At 47.6% G+C, this 17,282-nt stretch overlaps 1 protein-coding gene across 12 annotated transcripts in view; it reads left to right on the forward strand.

The window, feature by feature from the left end:
- The window catches only part of TRIM66 (tripartite motif containing 66), an 82,851-nt gene that overhangs the window by 23,285 nt on the left and 42,284 nt on the right, over positions 1-17,282 (forward strand). For 2 of the 12 annotated variants that reach the window (XM_017345211.3, XM_051823944.2), the window contains exons 1-5: positions 11,312-11,347; positions 12,933-13,036; positions 14,413-14,560; positions 16,157-16,289; positions 16,587-16,703. In XM_017345211.3, coding sequence (XP_017200700.3) covers positions 13,028-13,036; positions 14,413-14,560; positions 16,157-16,289; positions 16,587-16,703 — 407 coding nt within the window. In that variant the 5' untranslated portion in view covers positions 11,312-11,347; positions 12,933-13,027. The other 10 variants (XM_051824013.2, XM_051824007.2, XM_008265786.4 and 7 more) reach the window with 10 other exon arrangements.

Genomic DNA, 17,282 nt, shown 5'->3' on the forward strand with positions numbered 1-17,282 from the left:
GTTTTTCACTTTTAGTAAACTACAAGAGATGTTCAATACTTCATTATGAATTATTTATGTTAGATGATTTTATCCAACTGTAGGTTGATGTGAGTGTTCTGGACACACTTAAGACAGGTTAGGTTGGGGCTGGCATTGTGGTGCAGCGGGTTAAGCTACCGCTTGCAACACTAGCCTCCCATATGAGTGCTATTTCGAGTCCTGGCTGTCCCACTTCCAATCCAGCTTCTTGCTAATGTGACTGTAAAAGCTGTGGAAGATGGCCCAAGTGCTTTGGCCCCTACTATTCATATGGGAGACCAGAATAGAGTTCCAGGCTCTGGGTATGGCCAAGTCTGTGACCATTTGACAAATGAACCAGCAGATGAAAGATCTATCTCTCCCTCTCTGTAACTGTGTATTTCAGATTTAAAAAGCCTCTTTTTTAAAAATTAAAAAAAGGGATAGGTTTGATTAAGCAATCATATTCAGTAGGTTAAGTGTACTACATGTATTTTCAGCTTAATGATATTTTCAGTTTACTATAGATTTATCAAGACATAACTCTAGCATAAATTGAAGAGCATCTGTATATGCTTTTTTTTTTAAAAGATTTATTTATTTATTTGAAAGAGTTACACAGAAAGAGAAGGAAAGAGAGACAGAGAGAGAGGTCTTCCATCCGCTAGTTCACTCCCCAGTTGGTTGCAACTGCCGGAACTGCGCCATTTTGAAGCCAGGAGCCAGGAGCTTCTTCTGGGTCTCCCACGTGAGTGCAGAGGCCCACAGACTTGGGCCATCCTCCACTACTTTCCTAGGCCATAACAGAGAGCTGGATCAGAAGTGGAGCAGCCGGGACTTGAACTGGCACCCATATAGGATGCCGGCACTGCAGGCGGCGGCTTTCACCACTACGCCACAGCGCCAGCCCCTGTATATGCTTTTAAGTCTAATTACAAATGATCCCACGTCAAATTCTACCTGGAAAGTTGGTCATTGGGTACCATAGTGATATGTTAAATGAATGTAGCAAGTTCTTAAGGAAGCTAGCATCCCTGAAAACTGACATTTACTATGTGCTAGCTCTGCCTTCAAGCTTCTTAGGGTTCCTGTGATTTTATTTGTTGTTTTAGGTGGTGGGGGAGGGGCTGAATTAATTGGCTATTTCCTTCCCCATTTAAGTAACGGGAACATTTTTTTTCCTCTTCAGATGGACTAAATGCAAATTGTGGCTGTGAGACTGATTCTCAGATACAAATTCTAGAATCTACTTGTTTAGTATTTTCCTTTTCTTCTTTTCTTTTTTTTTTTTTTTTTTTTTTACAGGTAGAGTTATAGACAGTGAGAGAGAGAGAGAGAGAGACAGAAAGGTCTTCCTTTTTCCGTTGGTTCACCCCCCAAATGGCCGCTACGGCCGGTGCACTGTGCTGATCCAAAGCCAGGAGCCAGGTGCTTCTTCCTAGTCTCCCATGCAGGTGCAGGGCCCAAACACTTGGGCCATCCTCTACTGCTTTCCCAGGCCACAGCAGCGAGCTGGACTGGAAGAGGGGCAGCTGGGACTAGAACCTGGCGCCCATATGGAATGCCAGCGCCGCAGGCAGAGGATTAACCAAGTGAGCCACGGCGCCGCCCCCCTCATTTTCAAAATGGGAAATGCAACTGGGATAGAGGAAGAGCCCTGGTCTGAAGTCACAGCCTCTGTGGCTCATGTGGACTCCCGCACTAAATGACAGGGCAATCCCAGGCTCCAACACTAACTGACGGGGAAATCCCAGGCTCTCTCTGGCTTTCAAGGCTGATCTTGATGATCTCTAAGAACACCAAATAACCATGATAGGCCCATTCTTCCTGAAGCTGGTGGAGGGTCACAGCATGTCCTTTGTACACTTAACAGTGCTGAAAGCGGAAGCAATTGCTATCCCTTGGTGGGCAACCTTGGGGCTTTGGGAAGATTCAAAGAGAGGGAACTGATGCAAGATGCTACAACCTCAGAGTCAGAGAGGGAAATGATTCTTAATGAGCAGCTCAGCTGGAGGGGCTATAATGGTTTTGAGTGAGACTAGGAGGCAGGAGATAAATTCTTAGCGTCTGGAACCTGGGAGACAAGTGACTGCTGTTTTCTCATTCCAGGTCATGAAGGGTTATGTCCATCCTTGGTGGGGTATGTTGTGAGCAGTGACCCAAGTCTCCCAGGTGGAGGGGCAGGCTGCTGAGCCGGGCTGTGGATGTGCAGCAGGTGCAGAAGCTGGAGCTCTGGAGCCTTATCAATGGGGTGGCTTTTTTAGTTCATGAACAGTTCCCTCACCTTAATTGGCTCTCTAGGGCCCTGCAAGTAGCACTGGCACCTCAGAAAAGTACCCGTTACTGGGAGAGCAATTCTCCTGGTAATAGGAAGGAGGCTGGCTGCGCTCTGGGGGATGTGCTTGTTGCCACAGGTACTGCTTGTATATAGCCAGTAATGCTACAGTCAGAGCACAGTTGCTGAGGGAGGGAGTTTTAGGTGCTTGTAATTGCTGGGTGGGGTCTCAGAGAGGCCTGTTGTCACTGGGACTCTATCATTCACAGGGGTTAGTCCTAATTGAGTACTGTAAAGGCTGGAGAGCAGGAAAAGCCTGTAGAATTCATCTCCACCTGCTCTCTGCATAAGTGAGGCATTGGGAATCCAAAAATGGGTAGGATTCTGCTGAAGGTTGCGTAATTGATCACTTGCAGAGCCAGGGGAAAAAATCCAGCTCCCCTGCCTGACAATCTGGGGCTTGCCTAGGCCTGAAGGCCAGCAGAAACTGCAGTTCTAGACAAGGATGCTGCCCTTGGTGTCCCCCCTTCCCCTGCCTCCAGCACAGTTGGAAATGTGGTCAGTGCTTTGCATGGAGTATGTCAATGTATCAGTTTATGGTTGGCTATTGAGATTTGGGGTAAAAAAGAGTTAGAGGGGTCTGGCGCTGTGGCGTAGTGGGTAAAGCCGCTGCCTGCATCCTATATGGGCACCAGTTCAAATCCTGGCTGCTCCTCTTCTGATTCAGCTCTCTGCTGTGGCCTGGGAAAGCAATAGAATATGGCCTAAGTGCTTGGGCCCCGGCACCCCGTGGGAGACCCAGAAAAAGCTCCTAGCTCCTGGCTTCGGCTCAGCACAGCTCTGCCCATTGCAGCCATCAGGGGATGAACCAGCAGATCAAAGACCTCTTTCTTGCTCTGTCTTTGCCTCTCTCTATCTGTAATTGACATCTCAAATAAATGAATAAATAAATCTTAAAAAAAGAGAGAGAAGTGCCACTTGGATCAGTGAGGGTCTATTATATGAGATGCACCCACATTCATACCTTCTGTACCTTCTGAATTCCACTGGCACAGAAAGGCTTATTCAACAGTCAAGTTCCAGGGAGCATGGGGCTCTGAAGGCTGCAGACCATGTATCCATCTTCAGCCAGTCACCTAGCTTCACACACAAGTTCTGACTCCTGGCTCAGATCTGCTGCTGGTCCTGCCCCTCAGTCGCTATGTACCCTGGCCTGATCTCATAATTCTCTGTTCTTTCCTACAGAGATATTTTTCCTGACCTCAGTTTACCCATTGCCACTGTGGGTTATGCTCCTAAACCTTCTAGGTTCGTCCTGACCATTCCTTCTACACTTCTAGCTACTTCAAGGCTCTACATTGGATGAAGTTCAGAACAGAAACTTAGCCAGGCCTTCAGAGTTCTTCCCAATATGACCTCAAACTCATTTCACATCTTCATTTACTGCCATTCCTCTGCATGTTTTAGCCTTCACAAAATATCTCCAAAGAGACCTCACATTTTGACATTTAGAATCCTATGTTTATGCTGTTCCTTCTTCATGAATGCCCTGTCCTTGTCCTACTCAGACTTGAGGGTCCAGCTCAGGTGTGTACCAGGTATCAGAATGAGAGCTCACAGGGATGGGAGTAGGCTTGGAGACAAGCAAAGTCCCTATTGTCAGGATTGAACCCCAAAGGGTGAAGTGAGAGTAATTTTACAAGCTATTGCTTTAAACTATAGGTCGATAAACTTGTTCTGTGAAGGGCTAGATAGTAAATATTTTGGGTTTTGCATATCATAAAGTCATAGCTACTCAACTCTGCAGTGGTAACACAGAAACAACCAGAAATGATACGGAGATGAGGGGGCAAGACCGTGTTCCAGTAAACTGAGTTCCATGATGGCAGGCTTTATTTACAAAAACACAGGCTGTAGTTTTGATCCTATTTTAGACTCTTGGGAAATTGGGTGGGTTTGAACATGTGAGTGGCATCAGGTAGGAATAATTGTACAGGAACTATACAGGGCCAGAAAAATATGGAAGGAAATCCCAGGTAGAGTGTTGTGTTGGAGGAGAGGGAATAGCAAATATTTAGGGTAAGATAGAGTTAATTTTGCCTGGCCTATGGTGTGAGATGCTTGGAGGAGAAAAATGGGAACTCTGTTCAGAAGGAAATTTTGTGCAGGATCTTAGTCCATTTAAGTTATTCTGTGGATAGTGAGATCCACTGGAGATTTTTTTTATCAGTGGAATATAACCAAATCTGTATTTTAAAAAATAGTCATCCTGGCTTAGTAAGAGGGGTGAATGGAGGAGATAGGACTGGATACAATAAAACCTGCTAGGAAGCTTCTACAGTTGTCCTAGCCATTGGTTCCCAATTGCTAGTCCTTGAATGAGGGCTGGTCTCAATGCCTAGGAAATATTTGGGAAACTTGCTAACAATACAGATCCCTCTTCCCACAATCATACCCAAGAGATTTGGATTGGCAAATTGAGGATTTCTAAAAAACCCTCCTGATCACAGATCTAGGCAAGGCAGAATGAGCCCAGATTTTTTGTTGTTGCTTAAAGATTTATTCATTTTATTTGAAGGCAGAGTTGAGAGAGAGAGAGAGAGACATCTTTCATCTGCTGGTTTACTCCCCAAATGTCTACAACAGCTGGGGCTGGGTAAGGCCAATGCTGGAAGTCAGGAGCTTCTTTTGGGTTTACCACGTGGGTGGTAGGTGCCCAAATACCAAGCACACCAGTAGAGAGCTGGATGGAAAGTGGAGCAGCCAGGACTCGAACTGGCACCCACATGAGATACCAAAGTCACACAGTTTAACCTGCTGCCACCACAATGCCAGCTCCAAGGCCTGATCTCAAGAGGGCATGGATATCAGAGAAAGTAGGACACAAGTAAGGTGGAATTAGGCAACTGCTGACTTCTGCCTCCTCTTTACCTGTTTCTGCTCATGACAACCCATCCACCTGACTCCTTTTTTTTTTTTTTTACATACCACTGCTACCCATGAGCATCCTGTTTTGATCGTGTCCTGTTGGTTCCTTTTTTTTTTTTTTAAGATTTATTCATTTTATTTGAAAGGCAGAGTTACAGAGAGGCAGAAGGAGAGAGAGAGAGAGAGAGAGAGAGAGAGAGAGAGAGAGAGAGAGGTCTTCCATCTGATGGTGACTCCCTAATGGCTGCATTGGCCAGAGCTGCACCAATCTGAAGCCAGGAGCCAGGAACTTCTTCTGGGTCTCCCTTGTGGGTGCAGGGGCCCAAGAACTTGGCCATCTTCCACTGCTTTCCCAGGCCATAGCAGAGAACTAGATCAGAAGTGGAAAAGCTGGGATTCGAACTGGCACCCACATGGGATGCCGGCACTGCAGGCAGCAGCTTTACCCACTCTGCCACAGTGCTGGCCCTGTGTTGGTTCCTTTTGAATCAACTCTTTTGTCCCTTCTTTCTGTCTCTCCCCGCATTCAGGAGTCTACTAATGTTCAATTGGACAAGCTTCCTCCCTGCCCTCCCTCTCCCCAGTCCTTTAAGATAATTATAAAGCCCAGCTCAGCCTTTCTCCAGAATCTTGTTAGGCTGTCTCTCTCTGCCCCCCCCCCCCCCCCCCGCCAGGATAAAGGTTGAGCTCCTTAGTGTAATATTCAGGGTCTTTCAGGAGCTTCCTCCCTTGCCAATCTTTCCAACTCCTTCCCTGCCACTTCCCCCAGTCCAATTGCTCTGTGATTTTGAAATCATCCTGTATTTGCAGTCTTGTCCCTTCCTAATGCCCTTCCTCCCAGTCAGCCCTGTTTTTTCTTCCCCTTTTTCTTCCCTGCTTGTGTATGCCTGTATGTCCCTGGGGGGTAGAGTTAGCTGCCAGGGACACCTCCCGGGACCTTTGTGCATCATAAAAATGTGTCTCCTCTATCTGAAGTCCTAATCCTCTGCTTGTGACGGACAATTGGTCACTATGGCAACTGACTGTGACGTCACAGGATAAGGACTTCAGGTGAAGTGGCAGGAGCAGGTGAGTGTGTAGGAGACAGATCTTAATGTCTGTCGCAGGCCCTCCCCCATCCCCCACCCTTACACCCTCCTTCAGCGCTGGGGGGCCTGGAGGGATATCTCGGGCTCCTGCTGTTTTTTAAAATGATGCGGTGAGAGTGTGTGCCTGGCATCTGCGTGCTGCAGCAGTGTGGGGCTGACAGAGTGTGTCAACTCGAGCTCTGGCTGTGCAGGCACCGCTGCTGCGTGAGCCTGTTATTCCATTCTGGATTGCTATTTTGATACCCAGATTGCATCATTCTTCCTACGTATAAACAGGGGGTCCCCAGGGCCCTGCAGCTACTCACTTCTCCACCAACACTGTTGTTGTGATGAGCTCTATTTAAATGAGCTGCCGGATCGGGGCAGGTTCCAGCCACACATGAGCACTGTCATTTTGGGGAACATGGAGGGCTGAAGGATTTTTGGATCGAGTCCTAAAAGACTGAGAGTGATGGCCTCCCGAGCTGTGCAGAGGCGACAGAGCTAGTTCCTGAAAGTTGAAAATCTCGTTTTCTTCCTTCTGAGCTTCTATTCCAAGGCACCCAGAGGATTAGGAAGGAGATGCAGCTAGGAAGAGAGTCGCCTCTTTGAGGTCTGCCTCTTGCTGTTCAGTTTGGGAAAATTGCTGCAGAGCCTTCGAGATAAACAGGAACAGGAGGAGTCAACCAAGCTCTTTCTTGAAGGAGCATCTCAGGTGAGCTAGAGAAACGCAGCCCTGGCTGAGGATGCATCAGAAAAAGGAGGAGAGGCTCCAGGCTGCGCCCCCTACCCCACCCAGTACCCAGCTCCCTGAAGCGTAGGCCCTGCAGCCCAGCTGGCTGCAGCATGCGGGGCGGGTGTTCCTGGGCGCTTGGTATGCAACATCCTCGGGGACCTGTGGTGGTCTCACCTGTCGCTCCTCTGACTTCTCTCCTCTGACATCTCTCCCAGGTGTTGCTGTAATCTCAGGGCAGCAGGGCCACAGGTAAGCCTGCTGGCAGCCAGGGGCAAAGACAGCATTTGCCTGGCGGTGTCTTGGATCAAAATCTGTGTTTCTAGCAGGGACTAGGCATCTGGTGAATGGCTGTAGTGTTTCTCTAAGGTGATGTTTCTCTGAAAGCTTCAGGGGCTTGTGTGGTGGGGGCTTTAACTGGGGTGCCCTGGGCTGGGAGGGCCAGAATGGTTAGTGAGGTTAGCCAGCCTGTCACAGGATCCAACCAGGTGCTCTTTCTCCATGCACAGTGCCTGGCAGAAGCTGAGGGAGGTAGTGTCTTATCTGTGACTACGGGGAAAATCAGGGATTGCTCAGTGGTTTAGATAGCACCTAGGTTTTATAAGAGCTAAGTCCCTCCCTCTGTTGGAGACTCCGTGCCACTGTCTGTGTGGTAGGGAAATGGCTAAAGGAACAGTGGGAGTCTGTGTCCCCTTGGTTCTTCAAGTGGGGACAGACAGGGGAGCTCAGGCTGCTTCAAGAGATGTCACTGCTGTTTTGGGGCGAGAGCTTGGGCCCCAGTTGGAAAGTTTCATGGAGCTCTCCATAAGAACTGTGGAATGAAGGGTTTCCTAACCTTGTTGAGCACTGGACAAAAGCTTCTGCACATGGGATGTATGTGTCCTTACCTGGTAGCCTGAGCTGACCTAATGCCAGCTTTCTGAGAACTCTTTGGGGTTTCTCCCCTATCCCAGCCCTCTAGTACCCATGTTGCCTTCTCCCTGCTGTCCATGTCTCAAGGGTAAATTACCCTGTCTAGGCCCCCTCCCTTGCTGCCTTGCTAAGTCTTGGGCTCAGCATGCTTGCTAGGCCCTAGCAGCAGTCATTGTAGTGCCAGGCCTCTGGATGCACCCTAAGCCTGTTTTGGATCCTTGAGTTGGGAGTAGGGAAGGCAAAAATGTGTCTTCATCTCAGCACCAGCTTCCTGGGTACCTGCGTGTCAGGACAGCCTCTGTCTGTTGGGAGAAAGCCATTTTCCCTGACAAAGGGAAAATTCATCATGGCTGCATTCAGAGTTTGTTGTAACTTCTTGGAGCCTCTTTTGAAAACTGTGAGCCTGCCTTTCTCAGCTTCAGGATACAGGAGACAGAGCTATCAGGCTCAGCCTCAGGGGAAGAGGTCATTCTTTCTAACTGCTGGTCCTCAAACTTGTGGTATCTTGTAATCAGAGAATTTTTTTTTAATCCTGCTATTTGGACCCAACTTTCTGGAACTCTGGTTTAATTGATATGGAGATAGACTGGGCATCAGGATATTTAAAAGCTCTACTTATGATTTGAATTCGCAGCAAAGTTTGAGAACCACTGCTCTTTAGAATGAAACTGCCTCCAGAAAAACTTCATTTCACTTGACTTTGCTCCAAATCATATTTCTTTTTTTTAAATAAAGATTTATTTATTTATTTGAAAGGCAGTAACAGAAAGAGATTGAGAGACAGAGAGAGAGAGGTCTTCCATCTGCAGATTCACTCCACAAATGTCTGCAATGGCTGGAGCTGGGCCGATCCGAAACCAGGAGCTTGTCCCAGGTCTCCCACATGGGTGCAGGGGCCCAAGCAGTTGGGTCATCTTCCACTGCTTTCCCAGGTCATTAGCGGGGAGCTGGATCAGAAGTAGAGCAGCCAGGATTTGAACCAGTGCCCATGTGTGATGTGGGCACCAAAGGTAGATGCTTAACCTACTATGCCACAGGCCAACCCCAAGATCATATTTCTTAAAACTTTCAGTGCAGCTGAGCTAGCTTCCAGGAAGCTCCTTCAAGATTTTTGGAGTCCAGAGCTAGAGACCAGGATCAGGTTGTTATTATAGTCTGATCATTGTTATGTAATATTTTATTTATAATCAATTTATCTCAATAATTAAAGCAAAATTGTCTTGTTTATTCCCAATTGAATCAGAGAGGAGTATAGCAGAGTGGAAAGGGCATAGGTTTTTGAGGCAGACATGCTTGGGTTCCAGTCATAGTTCTGCTCTGCCTTGTCTAATCTGTGATGAGTGACTTCTTGGAGCCTGAGTCTCCAATTGTAAAATTGGGACAAGGCCTATCTCTCAGAGATGGTTTGATAATTAAATGAGATAATATCTGTAAAGTTTCTGGTATGTAAGATGATAGTAAATTGATGTAAATTTGCCCCCTACCTGCTAGGGACCAGAAACTTTCATGCTCAAGACAGATGGACAAAATGTACTTGGCTTTCAGAGTTGTTCTCCCAGGCATACCAGGAGGACCTCTGGTGCTGTGACTTCCTTATTTTGGAAACAGAAGTCCCACCTCCTTTGGGAGAGTCATGTGACCTTGGGGTCCTGGCTCTGTGCTGCTCAGAATTTATGTTTCTGTGTGAAATAAAAGCTCAAAGCTGTCACTTGACTCATTCACATGGAAAAAAAAAGTCCCACTATATATGAACAATATTTTATGTATGATATGATTTCAGTATGTATTCATAACTAAATTAACATTCAATATTATGAGAAGATGTTGGGTTATTTTATATACATCAGTGTATATAAAGTATCCCTAAGAGTTTATACTGCTATATTTCTGTTATCTGAAATAAAACTTCATTTTGGGATCCTCAGTGAAAGATGGGAGGAAGCCTCAGGTTGACACAGCTTGAATGGGGGATAGGGATTGTCTGAAGGAAGAGAAGACAACAGAGGTATGTGACACAAAAAGCACAAGTCCTCTGTGTCTGTGCTGGCCCTCAGCCCCCTCGGACAGAGCATGCACCACTGTGTTCATTCTGTCTCTCAGCTTTGTGCTTCAGCAGCCCTCTTCAGAGGAGTGCTCCCCTCAGCCACAAGCCTGTCCCCCTGATTGTCTGATAAAGATGATAGCCAGGGTGCCCCCGGGAGAATATTTCTGAAGCTTGGCTGCCTTAGGGCAGAAGAAAAGGGTTGGGTGATCCATACTTCTGTGCTATTTAGTAAAGTTCAAGAGAAAGGGGGTGACTCACCCCAAGTTACACAGCCAAATAGAGGCAAGCCTGGACTAGAACCCACAAATTCCAACTCATAACCTTTCCCAAGCACCATACCTCTGCTTTCCTTTATCACCCTGGGCTGGATTTTTTTCATCACCCAGAAAATTTCCAGGTAGCTTCTTACTATTTTTGGTGGCTATGAATCCACAAACCCAAAGGAAATATAATTGTCCAATCTGCTAGAAAGCTAAGCAATATCTTTTAAAGCCAAAGGGGGTTATTTTTTTATGCAGACATATAAATAGGTGAAAAGCAATGTGATGTTTGTTGTACTAGAAGGATGTTCAGGATATTGTGGGATCCCAGAAGGAGGACTAATTAGCTTATCCCTGGGGAAATCAACACTGCTTCTCAAAGATGGAACATTTGAACAGGTTTGAAAGGATGAATAGGAGTTTATCTGAAAAGGAAAGCAAGAAAGAGTCTTACAGGGAAAGGGATAGGGATATGTGACATTGCAAAGATAGGTTTATGGCGGATGAAGCTAGGGATGAGACTGGAGTGGGATAAGGCCATTTTGGAAAGGGCCTTGTGTATACAGATGAGAATCTTGGCTTTAAGGTCAAGGGAGGTAGCAAATGTATAAGGAGGCCTTGTCTGACATATTCAGTCCTTTCTCTTTTTCCATGCTGCTAATGATGCTGTGTTACTACTGGGCATCTGGAACCAGGGAGTTGGAAGTCTTGTGGAAATCATTTTCAGCAATTAAAGCATTATCTCTGTGCTGGGGTTGCATGAGGAGGGTCTCCCTAGGGAGAGCCGGTGGAAGGGAGGGATAGTCACCTGGTTTCTCTGGACGATGCCGTCTGTAGAGAGCATCCTTCCCCACCTCTGGTCACTGTTCCGGACCAGCAGGAGAGTATCCGGGAGATTCCAGGAGTGATTCTGTCATTAAAGTCCATGGCTCTGTGCAGACTGAGGGAGTGTTTCTTTGAGGGGAGGTATTAAATTATTACTTTAAATGATTTTGTCAATTTTGATTTTTCCAGGATGTAGGAATAAGCATTTCCTGTGTAATGAGCAACCCTCAAAGTGGTCAAAACAACTGAACTTTATTTTGTTTACAGTTCCACGGGTTGACACTTGGGACTACAATTCTCGGGGTAATTCTTCTGGTCTGGCCTGGACGTGACTAATCTTGGCTGTCTGTGCACCCGTGTTTGTGTCCAGCTGGTGGGTCAGTTGGGGCTAGCTGGGTTATGATGCACTCCGGTGGGATGTCCCAGATGGCTGAGGCCTCTTCATCTGTGATCTCTTCCAGCAATTTTAACTTCAGGTTAGGTTTTTCACATAGCAGTCTTAGAAATATAACAGCAAGACCAGAATCATATCAAACTGCTTGAGATCTGGAGTTGGAACTAGTTTAGCATCACTCTTGGAATATTCTGTTGGCTAAAGCAAGTCACAAGGCAAACCTAGGTTCAAAGGATACAGAATTCTACTTTTTCATAGTAGAAATGCAAGGGCATGAATGCAGGAAGAGGAATTTGTGGATATTTTTTCAATCTACCACTCAAAACATCTGACTTCTATCACCAGGGAGACTTGATAATTGAGTTTATTGCCTTACCTTGAATGAGGAATCTTTTAAATTCAGAGTCCACCGTCATAGAGGACCCTGGGACCATGTATTTTTGCAAGCTGTATCTAATTTAATCCTCCCAGCAAGTCTTATTTTGCCTTTCTAATTTATTTATTATAAAAAATAACAGGCATAGAAATGAGATTAAGTGACTTGCCCAAGGTCATTGGGGGGTAAACATAGTATTTGGATTTAACATTTGTCTGACTTCAAGTCCTGAGAAGCTGCCATTGTATCATTCTTTTCTATTTTGATGAGATGAAGCAGAGAAGACTGTGACAGCCCTGATGCCTTTGCTGCCATAGCCAGCCCCTTCCCAGGTCATGCTCATCCCTGGATTGCCTTGCTCACAAAGCTGGGTTCCACGTTCCCAGTGGGTTAACTGCTCATAGGGCGGGCCTGAAGAGTCGCTTCAGTCTCCATGGTGGCAGTCTCATGGTCCTTATACTGAGGAATGTGTTAGAGATTGCTATATTTCTCTGGGGAGAAGGAGGAGGGCAAGCTGTTCACAGGTGAAATATATACATATCATGACTTATGGTGGAGATTGTCAAGCGAAGGACCATCTGAGCCCCAGGGGCAGAGGGGTCAGTATTGGCTGTACCAAAAGAAAAATACCTCCTCTGTGAGCAGGCAAGGAGGCCCTGTCTTTTCTGGCTAGAGCCTCCTAGAATCTCCAGCTTTGAGATCTTTAAATTAATCTAGCTACATGGTAGCCTCAATGATTTGGAACCATGCTGTGGGTTAAACTGACACTCTGGAGTTTGGCCAGTGATGTCAGCTAGGCTCTCAGGATGTGGAATGAGGAATGGGAGCAGCAGAAAGGCACCTGATTGTCAGAAGCAGAGTGGGGTTGGGCTTTTGTGGTATGGCTTGGTGGGAGAGGAAGGTAGAACCAGGCGAAAACAAGGATGTGAGGAGACCAGATGGTCTGCAGGGCAGGTTCCTGATGGCCACATTCAGAGTATCTACGTGGTAAATGCAGGCTGTAGCATCGAATACAGCTCATTGTGGCACAAGTAGGTATTGTGCACTAGAGAGCCTCTGTCTAGACCTCATGTATAGTCTGCTTTGTTGTCTTGACTGTGCTTTCTTTCCCCGACCAGAGCTCATCTCCTGTCCAGGGTGTAAGCGAGTGTACCTTACCAGGGATGTAACTGAGCATTTTTTCCTGCAGTGCTTTCCTACCAGGCAACCCAAGATGGCCAGGGTAAGTCCAGACAAAGAAAGAAGCAAAACTGCTGTCTTTCAGGAATCTGTGATGATCCTGTCCTTAAGGGTCTGTCCACTCATTACTCCATCTGACTTAATACTCCTCCATCAATTTGCCTAGCCATCAACCTATCCATCCTTCTATCTAGAAGACAATAAAAACGTTTGAAATGGGGAAAGCAAAGTAGGAGTTTTCTGTTAAGTGAAAATTATAGGCTGTCACCCTTTTGTTGTTGTCAGTGCTTTGGCAGAAGGTGAATGTATCTGAAGGTACATTAAGGACCACTTAATGTATCCAAGTGTTTGTCTCTCTCTCTCAGAGCTCTTACTGAGAAATATCAGTACTGGGCTTTTATTCCCCCCCCCCCCTTAATTGAAATTCACGTACAAACCTAGATTAAATGAGCTCATTAGTCTTGAGCCCATTTGCCAGCTGTCACCTTTGCCCCTCGTTCCTTAGATTGCCCGTCACGTACTGAGTGGTGCCCCTTCTGTTCATCTCACCACTGTGGTTTCCTTGCTACTCGATTTTGTTATTTTGTTCACTCACTTATTTACTCGCTTGTCCCTGCATCTAATTCTTACTGACTGTCTGCCTGTATCAGGCTCTGAGCTGGGTGCTACGGAGATGGTTCTACATACTGTTAACTTCAAGTTTAATCAGTGAGACTTTTAGGATCAGCTCCAATTTGGTGGCTTGTATGACTCAGTTGTTTCCAAAACTTCTAATGTTTTTACATCAGCTCTGGCAAGATATTTGCTGACCAAATGAGCCAGCACTTGGACTAGGAGAGAACAAGGGGCTCTCAGGCCAGGCAGACTCCAGGTGTGGAATCACAGCTCTGAAATTCCACCTGTACTTGCTCTTTCATGGCTGTACTTGATCATCCCTTTGTATCTGGGACTTTCTCCCCTCTGCAGGCATGTTGAATTGTTTTGGTTTTGCCTGTGCTTTCCCTCTGTTATCTTCCATCATCCACCTGAGAGTAGTGTACTAGTCATTCAATATCCAATTCAAATGTTATCTGTTTGTGAAAACTTTGGTGGCCACTCTTTTCTTTCTTAGCACCTGCTGCATCCTTTATCACAACAGTGATGGGTACCACCTGCCCGGGCTGGCTTATTCATCTGGGTATCCTCAGCTTCAGGCAGGGGATAGTATGACCAGCCCCAAGGCAGCCTTTGTTCTTTTAGGTCAAAAAGGATGCTTTCCCTCCAAGCCCTGACTTCTCACTCCAAGGCTGCTCTCCAGAATAGACTACACTTCAAAGTAGTAGAGGAACAGCCCTATAGGACCTCAGTCCCTAGAGAGTTGGTCACTTATAGAGGCCGAATGAGGACATTGTCAGTAACTCCAGAACTCTCTGCTTCCAGAACTGCTCCGAGTGCAAGGAGAAGAAGGCAGCACATATCCTGTGCACTTACTGCAATCGCTGGCTGTGCAGTTCCTGCACTGAGGAGCACCAGCACAGCCCTGGACCTGGGGGCCCACTCTTTCCCCGGACCCAGAAAGGATCACCAGGTACCACAGCCCGCTCTCCCCACTGGCTCCCATGCCCTGGTGCAAAAGTCCTTGTCAATAACTCTGACCTTGTTTCCCTGCTGGGAAGGAAAGAAAGGGTAGCCCCAGAGTCTTTCCCAGAGGAAGGAAGTTTCCTTCAGAGTCTAGCCTCTCCCCCATGGGGAGTCGGGGTACGTGAATGTGGTGAGAATGTGGGAGAATGGTCTTGAATTACCATGGGAGCTAGATGAGTTCCCTGTGTTCCACCTCTGTTTAGAACAATCATGCTGCATTTCTGTTTTGTCGTTTGTTTAGGTTAGCAGTGGTGGGAGTTCAGGGGTCAGAGCTTGTCCATTTGTCCATCTAGCACTAACTCTTTTAATTTTTTTAAAGATTTATTTATTTGAAAGTCAGAGTTACAGAGAGAGAAGGAGAGAGAGAGAGAGAGAGAGAGAGAGAGAAGTCTTCCATCCACTAGTTTGCTCTCCAATTGTCCGCAACGGCCTGAGCTGTGCTGATCCAAAGCCAGGATCCAGGAGCGTCTTCTGGGTCTCCCATGCGGGTACAGGGGCCCAAGGACTTGGACCATCTTCCACTGCTTTCCCAGGCCACAGCAGAGAGCTGAATCGGAAGTGGAGCAGCCGGGACTAGAACCGGCACCCATATGGGATGCCAACACTGCAGGCGGCAGCTTTTACCTGCCAGGCCACAGCACTGGCCCCAGGACTATCTCTTTTAAATGACACTTCCTGGCCGGCGCCGCGGCTCAATAGGCTAATCCTCCGCCTTGTGGTGCTGGCACACCGGGTTCTAGTCCCGGTCGGGGCGCCGGATTCTGTCCCGGTTGCCCCTCTTCCAGGCCAGCTCTCTGCTGTGGCCCGGGAAGGCAGTGGAGGATGGCCCAAGTGCTTGGGCCCTGCACCCCATGGGAGACCAGGAGAAGTACCTGGCTCCTGCCTTCGGATCAGTGTGATGCGCTGGCCGCAGCGCGCCAACCGTGGCGGCCATTGGAGGGTGAACCAACGGCAAAAGGAAGACCTTTCTCTCTGTCTCTCTCTCTCACTGTCCACTCTGCCTGTCCCAAAAAAAAAAAAAAAAAAAAAAAAAAAGACACTTCCTGAAAGTCTGTTCCCAAGGCTTTTGAATTGTGGTGGTGGTGGGGAGGGGAGTGAGGGGATTTACGTTTGTCAGACACATGGGAATCAAATTTGTGATCTAGCCTGTAACCTGGCAAGGCTGATAGCTGGTTTTAGCCCCACAATAACTGAATCCTGATTAATGAAGAGTTTAGGTTAATTTTGGAGGATTCATTATTCTGCAGGAGATCCATGTGCAGCAGTAGAAAGCCCTGTCCTCAACCCCTGGCAGGTGGTGGGATGCTGGGGCTTCATGGGGTCTGTTTCTGGGCGGCAGAGCAAATCCACCCAAGCTAAACCTGAATTCTTCCTCGTGCCCATGGACCCTCACTGCTGGAAAGAGGCATCCTCTGTTTGCATCACCTTCTCACAAGCTCTGTGTCTCTGCGGTGTCCAAGGAGAGCCGAGGGCTGCTTAGCAGGATTTAGCTGAGAGATCTGTGCTAGTGAGAGAATCTCACTTTCTCCATCTTCTCTGGCAGGAGTGAATGGTGGTTCTGGGGACTTTGCTTTGTACTGTCCTCTACACACACAGGAAGTACTCAAGCTGTTCTGCGAGACCTGTGACGTGCTCACCTGCCATAGCTGTCTAATGGTGGAACACAAAGAACACAGGTGGGGCTGGTGACTGCCTGGAGTGTGCTTGGAGGGTTCTGGACTCCCCATGCATCAAAATCCTCTCTCTGCCCAGGCCAACCTTCAGCCCCTTGGGCTGAAGTTTTTCTCCGCTCTTGTAGGCTACTCTGGAAAAGGCCTAATGGGCCAAGAGCCTGTAGTGCCTTTGACTTTCCCTAGATGTCCCATGGCCTCCCTAGGCCTGGCAGAGATGGTGCGCTCTGGGGATTTCTGCTTGGCTGGTATACTCAGAGTAGGACTCAGGTCTCCTTTGCCTTTTCCTTGCCTCCTCTCCAGGTGCAGACATGTTGAAGAAGTATTGCAAAACCAGAGGATGCTTCTGGAAAGTGTGACTACGCAGGTGGCACATAAGAAATCCAGTCTACAGACATCTGCAAAGCAAATCGAGGACAGGTAGCACAGGCTAGTTCTTTGCCATTGCTGGAAATGCTCCTTCCCTCACATCCTGGGTTCAGTACCAGGTTGTCAGAGGTAGTCCCTATGAAGAGGACGTATCTGTGGTTAAGCAGATGTGGGCACATGTCCTAGAAGACGTGTGTCTTGACCCTAGTCTCAGAGCCATTGTGGGATCCTTGGGGCATCGCTTGGTGACTGAGGTCAAACTGTGTCGCTCCCCCTCTTCGTGGAGGAACGACACTAAACCCTGCCTAGGCTTCATATCCGAGTCACGGCACCATTATGTCGCTCCCCGTCTTCGTGGAGGAACGACACAGGACCCTGTGCTGTTCTTTCGTCTGCTCGGCCCTCCCCGGGTTTGCTGCTGGTTCTTCCCGGGTTGGCTACTATCCCTTCCACCTCCGTGGAAGGGCAGTTCCCCCTGGCCACATTCCCCACTTCCGCAGGGGAGCGGCACACCGCCGGCCGGCTCTTCTCGGGGGCTGCACAGGTGTTCCCCTTAGATGTTCCCCCTAGATGTTCCCCGGTGCATGCCGTCTCTCTCCTCCTTTATAGTCCTCCTTCGCCAATCCTAAC

The sequence above is a fragment of the Oryctolagus cuniculus genome, chromosome 1 (genome assembly GCF_964237555.1).
Source record: "Oryctolagus cuniculus chromosome 1, mOryCun1.1, whole genome shotgun sequence".
Taxonomy (NCBI): Eukaryota; Metazoa; Chordata; class Mammalia; order Lagomorpha; family Leporidae; genus Oryctolagus; species Oryctolagus cuniculus.